The 9766-nt window shown below is 39.1% G+C and overlaps 3 protein-coding genes across 3 annotated transcripts in view; 1 reads left to right on the forward strand and 2 right to left on the reverse strand.

The window, feature by feature from the left end:
- Nucleotides 1–643, forward strand: part of lgals2b (lectin, galactoside-binding, soluble, 2b) — a 4235-nt gene extending 3592 nt beyond the window's left edge. The window contains exon 4 of the mRNA XM_016509389.1: nt 404–643. Coding sequence (XP_016364875.1) covers nt 404–550 — 147 coding nt within the window. The 3' untranslated portion in view covers nt 551–643. The remainder of the gene's footprint in view (nt 1–403) is intronic.
- A 2431-nt stretch (nt 644–3074) lies between these two features.
- LOC107705871 (urotensin-2 receptor-like) lies at nt 3075–4147 on the reverse strand. The gene has a single exon (XM_016509377.1). It carries the CDS (start codon nt 4092–4094, stop codon nt 3075–3077), a length of 1020 nt encoding a protein of 339 aa, XP_016364863.1. The 5' UTR covers nt 4095–4147.
- Nucleotides 4148–5070: 923 nt separating this feature from the next.
- LOC107705905 (arf-GAP with dual PH domain-containing protein 1) overlaps nt 5071–9766 on the reverse strand; it is a 13267-nt gene continuing 8571 nt past the window's right edge. Inside the window, 7 exon segments of the mRNA XM_074560053.1 lie at nt 5071–6070; nt 6160–6391; nt 7705–7776; nt 8124–8186; nt 8261–8545; nt 9502–9614; nt 9693–9766. Of these exon segments, the coding sequence (XP_074416154.1) occupies nt 6042–6070; nt 6160–6391; nt 7705–7776; nt 8124–8186; nt 8261–8545; nt 9502–9614; nt 9693–9766 (868 nt within the window). The 3' untranslated portion in view covers nt 5071–6041.

The following is a 9766-nucleotide window of genomic DNA, read 5'->3' on the forward strand; positions in this document are numbered from 1 at the left end:
TTTTTTTTTTTTTTTTTCCACCACGTAATAAATTTCTCTCAATCATCTATATCTCATATGTATTCTCATATATCTCATAATTGGAGGGAAAAAAGACCAAATTGTGAGATATAAACTCTTTTTAGAAGAAGAAAAAAACCCGTCGCAATTAGCTTATTTTATTTTATTGTTTTATCCTGCGTTAGAAACAAGCTTCCATATCTTACAGACAGAAGTTTGTAGACTTGAAATGCTAGATCAATAGCAGTAGTGCTGAAGATAAAAACAGTCAGTGTTGTGTTTCATACAGTACATCCACTAAAAACCGCCAAACAGACACTTGATCTGATAGTGACGTTCAGACGTTTATAAGCGCAGCTGAAGCTGATGGAGTGTAAATCTCACCGTGTCTCTCCTCCAACAGCTGACCATCACCTTCAACAACGACACCTTCTACATCAAGCTCCCGGAGGGCACCATGATGAGCTTCCCGAACCGCTTCGGCGACGACGTCTTCAAACACGTGCACGTGACGGGAGACGTGAAGATCAGCAGCATTAAGGTCAACTGAGCAGGCTGTGGTTCCTCGTGTGTCAGACCTCACTCCACTGAATGTACCAAAGAAAACCAAAGAGTGTCAAATAAATCCACTGACAGAATGTGACTCGCTGTTCTTCTGAGTGTTCTTTGGGTTTGAGGCGGTTCTCTTTCAGTGATGATGAAGCTGCATCCTTAAAAATGTCAAAGTATTAATATAACGTCAGAAATTAAGTGCAGTGTTTGGGAAAACTACTTTTAAATTCTAAAAATGTTGTAGTTTAGGAAATTACAGATTCATAGTTAATTTAGAAGGTATTCATTTTGAAATCAATTGTTTTTATGATGAATTATAATGAACAGTAACTGTCGAAACTAACAAATTCAATGAGAGAGAGAAAGAGAGTGAGACTTATGCAATAAAGATGTCCGTGATGCAAGATATCTATATAACACAACATTCAAAAAAAAAATTTAAATAAATAAAAATAAAATAAATGCATGCAAAAAGTCAAAAGTAGGCTTTTTCACCATCCGCGGCAAAGTACATACAGCAGAAGAATGCAAACTGTGATAAAATCACTAATAGTGTACAGTGACTACAAGTGACCCAGAATACAGCCGAAAAGAACGAACTGATAAAAGAATTCATGTGAAAAGAATCTGAAATGTTGATTTAGCAGATGAGGAAGCTAAACGCTATCAGTCTGAGACTGTGTGATCTCACATCTGTCAGAAAACTCCTCGATTCAGAGAATCCTTTAGGTATTTCACTGTGCTAAACTCAGAGCAACAGGATCTTCATGATCATTTACAGAGCGACTCGAAAAGACCGAAGCAGGAACTGAGGAATGTGACGGACAGAAAACAGATTCCACACTCACTCACACACACACACACACTCACTCACTCACTCACTCTCACTCACTCACTCACTCACTCACTCACTCACTCACTCACTCACTCACTGCCCCCATAAGAGTTCACCAGCCAGTTGTCTGAATCATCATAGGTAAATTAACTTTATTTAGCTTGAACATTTTACTAAGCCTCTGAAGAGAAAATAAACTCACTCATAAAACACCTGCATGAATACACTTTATAAGCCTACAGGTACAAAGAAATAAAAACTAGCACCATAAAGACTGTCTATCAGAGTAACATTCAAAACTAGAGCTACACATACAGACTCAGACTATATAGAGCAGCATTTATCTGGACCAAAACCAGGATTCAGATCCGATCTGATGGGTCACAAACAGCAGTTAAAAACAATGATAAATGCAGATAATAAAATATTAACCATTAACCAGTGAACTCACTACATAATAATGTAATCATAGTGAGCAGTACATGTATAGATAACTAATATAACACCTTATCAACTTTTAAAAGGGAAGAGAAAACACTTCCCAATTCTCATTATCCTCTGCTGTTGATGTCAAAGGTTTACTAAGCTACAGTAGTTCTGCACAAATTCATCTGTTTACTTGATTACATGGTGAATTTTAACATGAATATTAATATACAAAAATGTATATTGTCACTATAATCTGTAGGTTAATCTTCCTGAAGAGTCAAACACTGACTTTGAGACGCTTTCACAACATTGATCTGTTTGTTTGAGCAGCCCATCGTGTTAACTTCTGAATCAACCAATCATGTGAGCTTGGGGCGGGGCTATCTTTCTGGCTGACCAATGACAAGTGAGGGGGGAGTGTGTGAGAAACCTGTTCGAAAACAGTCATTATTTTTGCAATAATGTTGCGCTAGTGGTGCAGAAATGACACATTTTTTGTTGCTTTTGTATGATGAACAGTTTTAGTAATGTGAAGTCAAGTGTAAAATACAGAACTGAAGCAACACCAGCAGAAATCTGAAAACAGTGTCTGGTTGCATAAACCTCTTAGACTGGTCTTTCAAGATAGTCATGTCATGTTTTACTTTAAGACTGGTCATAACTTTAAGTCAGTTACTTAAAAACGTAGATTGGGCTTATTTGATTACCACTGGACTAACTGCTAGCTGGAAAGACTAGTCCTTAAAACCGTCCGAGCCTCTACATTTGTGGGTCACACATGGTACCTTCGCGGTCAAAAGTGACTGAAGCTTTGAAATGTTTTCAGGAAAATCAATGTTATGCATTTTTATTCAATAATATTTTTTGATTATTATTTAGAATTTTGGCGGAATTTTATGATACTATGCAATATTTATCAAATTTGTATGTGCAATTTTTTCCATTACATTTTTTCCATATTTTTTCAAATTTCCTATTCATTTCCCATGTCGTTCTTTTTTGACCGTGAAGGTACCAAGCATTACTCTTTATTTTTTTACATTTAACATATCCGAATCATGTCCATGATTTTTTTTGCATGTTCACATAGCTAATGCGACAAAAGCCACCAAGTGTCATCTCATTCAGATGAAGCAAAAAATAAAAAAATTCAAAGTGTAACATTTAAGTGAACGAAGAAGCCCAGAGAGTGAAGACACAGTCTTAGCATAGTGGCTATGTTTATGCAACTACTATAGCTCTCAGTTCTCTCCTGAACTCATCCTACATGTTCCTGGATGGCGTTGACCCCCGCGGCCGACCCCTGGTCCCCTCGACTCGCCCCTGATGACTGACCTCTCTGGGCCAGGTAGTCACGGTAGTTGCGCGTCAGCAGCGTGTAAAGCAGCGGGTTGACGCAGCTGTTTCCGTACGTCAGGCAAGTGACGAAGAAGTTGACGTAGGTGTGAGCGGCGGCCGACAGCGAGCGGAGCGACTCGGACGAGAAGAGCTTCGCCATCTGCCAACCCCAGAACGGCAGAAAACACGTCCAGTACGCCACCACGATGCAGAAGATCATTCCCACCACTTTGTGCTTCAGTCGGCGCCTGCGAACGGATGACGAGGATCCGTGAGTCAGGTTAGCCTGGGCGGTCCAGTAATGCCGGGCGAGACCCGTGTAGAGTCCCACCATCAGCAGGCCTGGCAGGAGCATGCTGGTGAAGAAGAGCGCGGTCAGATACGCCTTGAAAGCCTCGGGGGTCCATGTTGGGAAGCAGATGCGTTTGACGAGGCCCACCGTACTGGGACGTCCCTCACGGAGACGGATCATCACCATCATAGGGAGCGTCAACACAAACGCTGCCGCCCAGATTCCCAACGCCATCAGCCAGTGATTACGTGCGGTCGACCGACGGGCTCGGAATGGAGCGGCCACGGCCCGGTAGCGCTCCAGACTCATGGCCACCAGCACAAACACGCTGGCATGCATGGTGAGCAGATCCAGACTCAACAGCAGCCTGCAGCCCATTTCGCCAAAGAACCAGTCGTGGGCGAAGTAGGTGCAGACTACGAACGGGATGGTGCCCAGATAGAGCAGATCCGCCGCCGCCAGGTTGAGGATGAAGACGTACATGGAGCCGGCGCGCCGTAACGTGGCCGATCGCATGATGGCGAGGGTGTACAGGTTTCCCGTCATGCCCAAAATGCACATGGTGACGAGGGTGGCACCCAGAAGCGGAGTGACCCAAACTACTCCAGCACTTCCAGCTGCGGTGCTGCCGTTGGGCGAGTTACTCATCGTAAAAAGATTCGGGAGAAATATCTCACTTCAAATGTTTCCTATAAAATGATCCACTTCTTTATTGGCATCGTTAGCATCCATGGAATCTTTCCATTGCACCAAAGGTTCTTTATAGTGGAAAAATGTAAATAAATGTTCTTCACATGAAAAAAAAAGTGGTTCTTTTAAGAACTGATCACTGAAAGCTTCCCAAAATCATTCTTTTGTGACCCAAACTGCTCTAGCTTTTCCCGCTGTGGTGCTTTTCATCATTAGAGGATCCGGGAGAAATAAATTCAAATGCTTCCTATAAAACTGAGCTCTTGTTCCACTCTTTATTGGCATCGATGGTTCCAAGAGGAACATTTAACATCCATGGAACTTTTCCATTGCACCAAAGGTTCTTTAGATTATTAAAAGGTCCTTCATATGAAGAAAATTACGAACTGTTCACGGAAAAGTTCCCAAAGCGGTTCTTCTTTGGCATCGCTGTGAAAACCACCTTTTGGAACCTTTAGTTCTAAGAATGCTTGTGCGGCGGAAAACAGACCGAGAAGCTTCTTCAAACATCACAGCACCAAACGAACACCGAGCAACAGACTGACAAGACCTTCTGTAACAAGTCCTAAACATACCCATGATCCAGCTGATCCAAAATAAACCTCCGTTCATGACCATACAGACGTTCCTCTGATGTTCTCCGCTGTGTCCAGCTCTTTGTGTTCGGCTGCTCTATGCGTCTTCGTTTCTGTTGTGTCTGCAGGTTTCTCTAGCGTCCGTCTCTTCTCTCTCTTTCTCTCAGGTGGGTGTGATCTGACTTTCAGCGTTTGAGCATCTCTGAACACCCTGGTGCCGTTTCACACGCCCCGATCATGAGCAGCACTCAATAATCTTCCATTCACACTCACATACAAACACACAACACACACACAAGCACTAATATCCTCCAGCTCACGCGAACAATCAAAATCAGACCTCAAACACACAAAGATAATCAGATCAGTACTTTATTAAAAAGCTGCACTAAACCCTGAGGGATCGTAATACTACAGTAAAAGACCATTCTGGCATCATTTAGTCGCCCTCATGTTGCTTCAGAATCTTCTTCTCTTGCAGTGTAGCTCTTAAATCACATTTGTGGCCATGTGTATTTAAATATTCTGAGTGAACGGTCATGTGACACACCAGACATATTTTAGTCTGTTCGTCACACAAACCATCATATGACAGAAAACCTCAAATATACAGTGTCTATATAATATATAATTAACTTGAAAATCACAAATCTGGTTTTTGCTTCGTTATTATGGGTTTCTTCCATTAATATTAATGGGGAAAAAATATTGTAGCATGAAAAGATGCGATAAAATTGACACTTTGAGGTTTTTTGAGGCTAAATGCGGTCACTATAAACTGCGATTGTATGGAAAAGAGTAGCGTGAACATTCCGCTAAACATCTCCTTTTGTGATCCATAGAGGTAAGGAAGTCGTACAGATTTGGAACGACATTAGGGTGAATAAATGATGATAGGATGATCATTTTTGGCTGTACTGTCCCTTTAATATGTGAATAAACAGAGGTTCAGAACTAAAGAGTTGACTTTCACTTAAAAGTGAGTTGAAAATTGTTTAATAAATGTTCACGTGAAGGGTCAGATGTGAAATAACTCAATATCACCACTAGATGGAGCCTTTAATGCTTAAAAATCAGATTTTAAAAATCAGATTTGGTCGCAAACGGTTCATCGCAAACGCAGACATGAAAATTTAATGTTAGGGGACAAAATACTCAGAGTTTCATGATCTAATGATACAGAATCATAGTACAGAATACATACAAATACTTAGTGTAAAACAACTTAAAAACACAAACATCCAAGGCACGTGCTGTGAGATCTGTGGTGGGTCAGCTGCAGAGGTCACAGGTGAAAGGTCAGAGGTCACGGCGAGAGTTCAGTGGTCCATCAGTGCTTGTGTTTGAAGTAGGCCTCCTCTGAAAAACACAGCAGCACTCATGTTGTGATATTCACACGTGTGTGTGTGTGCGTGCGTGCGTGCGTGCGTGCGTGTGTGTGTTGTTACCTGTGTACTCCTGTGGGCTCATGGGAGTGTTCATGACTGCATTAAAATGGCTCATCCAATCTTTTTGCTCCGTATCTGTTTCGCAGGTGAACAGGAAGCTGCGTTCGGGCGTTTCTATGGTGATGCCGTACTGCCACGTCCCGTTGTAGTGGGTTCCGGCGGGGAGTCCGATCGTAACGCGGTATCCGTGATCTCTGTGCCCCAGGAACACCTCGCCTCTAGCAAACGCGTCCTGCCAGACACACAGAAGAAACTCTGCTTTCAGATTCAACAGCTTCTCTTTCCTCATTCAAGCTGAAGCTGCATTTGAACTGTTTGAACTGATAGACATTTATCTTTGTGCTACATTAGTATCTTCTCTCATAACTTTGTACTGTGATTTAACTTTCAGAACAGTTCTAGATGTCTGTTGTATGTGTATTTACTATAAACCATTGCTTTAGCAAGAAGGGAAGAGTTATTTCTTATGGAAATGGACATCATGACAGAAATGTGCTGTGTATAATTTTCTCATTTCTTAATGCAATTTCTTCATTCAATGTTAATTATTTCATATAAATTGAGTAATTGACTCAAAACTAATCAATGAGCTTTTTTTTTCAATCATCAGCCAGATTTCAGATTTAAATGAATGTGAATGTAAAAAAGAAAGTGTGTATTTAAGGTTTTTAACTTTAATCATGTTTTGACAAATGCATCCACAAGTCCAAATATTGCAAACAGTCTCTTAATTAATATAGTCATAAAAAGTGCATGCATTTTATTATTTACAAAATAATTAAATTATATAACATTTAATAATTTACTGTACTGCAATTTTGTTTATATTCCTAAGTTCATTTATTCTTTTTTTTTAATAGTACACTATATACTATACCAATTTAAAATATTTTTTTGTTAGTTAGATTGTAAGTTTGTATTGTGTTTTATTATTTATTTATTTATTTTAATCTAATTATTTATGTTTTATTTATTATTTACAATCAGATAAAGGATCCGCACTCGCTTTATCTTCTTAATAAATTATAGTTTATTTTTATTTTGCAACAGAGCAATCAACAATCAGGCGTTTCAGCAGCAAGCCTTCTTCGGTGAATCATATAATAATATAATATAATCATATAATAATAATACACTGCACACAAGAATATTTTAAAAAGTGAAGTCCAATTTTGTGAAGTCCAAAATTGTATCTATTAAATGTATTATTTACTTTAATTATTTATTTGTTTGTTTTAATCCGATTTTTTTAGCCATTTATTTTTTTTATCAGCTGGTGTGTGGAAGGTTTAACGTACATTAATTGTTGATTTCCAATCAGCTTTGCCTATTAATCTACTAATATTTATAATGCTAGCTTGTCCATAAGCATTTAAATACAGGAACAGCTGATCTCAGAGCAGGTACTAACATCAATCATCAACACCTGATAACATTTCCCTCTCACTGAACCCGTTTTACCGAAATCAAACCAGAAAGTCACTTAATCTGAAAGTCTCATTCTAGAGTTACAGCAGAGACACGAGACGTCGAGAGGCGTCTTACCAGAGGATCTTTGAAGTACATGAGCCGCCGGTGATCCAGCGTGAACCAGCGCCTCTTAAAGCCTTCTGTTTGCTGCAGAAACAAACCAGCTCAATGTGACTCAAAACAGACCTAGTCTTATTCATTACTGCTATTATTTACAGTATGTATTTGGTATAAGAGGCAGGATAAAGCTGGTCATTATCAGAATATAAACCCGGCAGGAGGATCAGATGCAGGTTCATAAAAATGAACGCGCATGAGCTCTTACATACGATACAACAATCTAAACACGTCTTGATGAATAAAATCAAGGCCAGTCCTACATTATTTCCTGCTATTCTGTTTCATTTAGAAATCACACAGTGCATTGTGAATGTTGTTATATACATTGTATCAATGCATCATAAACGTTCTATTTTTTCAGATGCGCGTCTCACCCGCGGGCCTGTTTTCTCCATGCATCCCTCTTTCAGAAAGCTGCGTGTCAGTTTGGGCTTCAGCTGAGCAGAAAGAGAAGCTGTGAGTGACGTCGCACAACCAGACTCGCGATCAGGAAGCGAAACGAAGGACTCACCTCAGCGTCCGTGGCTCCAGGGAACGCCACCTTCAGATAGTGCAGCTGCGCCGCCCGGATGCAGTTAAACCACACCACAATCTCCTGAGAGAGACAGACAGACAGAGACGTGTGTGTGTGTGTGTGTCTGTGTACTGGTTTATATATCCTGGTGGGGACTTAAACCTGACTACACGCAGAATCTCTCAGGTAGGTGATCTGCAGGCCGTTGGGGTTTCCGATCTTGTCCGGCTGGAAGCAGGCATTCATGGTGTCTACCTTTATAACGGCTTTGGGTTCTTTAGCCTACAGAGACATTTGCCCATTTTCAACCAGCTTTACACTGTTATAATGTCAGTAGTATATGTAAGTAAATGAGCAATGTGTATTATTTTCACCCTGTTTGTCTTTTGTGAAAACTACAGATTGTACTTTCACATTTTTGTATCCCGAAGTGTTTTTTTTTTTTTGCCGCAACCCTTCTTCTCTGTTTTCTTTAATAGTGTAGCACCGATTAATAAAAAAAAATGCAAATGTATATTAAAAAAGTGCATTTATACTGCATAGACAGTCAACTTATTAAAATCCAATCTTGCTAAAACTAAAACAACAACAAAAAAGTTACTATTGACATTGAAATAAAATAAAATATATTAAACTTAAACATATTTTATTTCAGCTAGTTGCCAACATTTGTAATTTTTGTTGATTTTAGGTTAAAGAACTAAAATAATTAAACTAAACTAACACTAAAAAAAGTTTTAAAACATATATAATGAGCAATATAAGATATAATCACATCTTGATGAATAAAATCAAGGCCCATCCTACATTATTTTCTGCTATTCTGTTTCATTCAGAAATGTTACATTACAGAAGAAATGCATTCTGACCACTCTTTCATGTTTATGTTGTTAAATACATTGTACCATAAAGATTTATAAAGTATCATAAGTGTTAATAAAACTAATAAAAACTATATAGACACATTTTTAAAAAACAAAAAACTAATTAAAATGACAAAAACAACAAAATTACTAAAAATTTAACTAAAATTAGACATAATATAAAAATGTAAAATATTTATATTTAATATAATATAAAATAAAATACATTTATGTTTAATATAATAAAAAATATTAATGTTTAATATGATATAACATAAAATATAAAAATAAACTCTAATTCGCAATGTTAACACAGACTATAGCAGTATCTCAGTGATGGTAGAATAACCGCGGCACGCTTGCGCTGACACTCACGTCGAGTTTAGTGTAGTACTTTAGCGTGCCGTCCCTCAGCGACAGGACGAATCGTCTGTTGAGGAACTGTCCGTTGTCCCGCCCCCTCTTCATTAGCATGCCGTCTCTCGTCTCTGTGATTGGTCAAATGAGCGTGTCAATCATCCAGCGGGAAATGCAAGGCAAGTATTCTGAGATTCACACACACACACCGTCCTCATAGATCAGCTTTTTGCCGTTCTCCAAGAACTCCTGCCTCTCGTACTTTGCCCGAATCCACTGCTCC

Source organism: Sinocyclocheilus rhinocerous, unplaced genomic scaffold (genome assembly GCF_001515625.1).
Source record: "Sinocyclocheilus rhinocerous isolate Xijiao unplaced genomic scaffold, SAMN03320098_v1.1 scaffold1615, whole genome shotgun sequence".
In the NCBI taxonomy this organism is placed as follows: domain Eukaryota; kingdom Metazoa; phylum Chordata; class Actinopteri; order Cypriniformes; family Cyprinidae; genus Sinocyclocheilus; species Sinocyclocheilus rhinocerous.

Excerpts from the sequence above, each read along its gene's own strand:
- LOC107705871 (XM_016509377.1), bottom strand. The coding sequence starts at position 4,094 with ATGAGTAACTCGCCCAACGGCAGCACCGCAGCTGGAAGTGCTGGAGTA.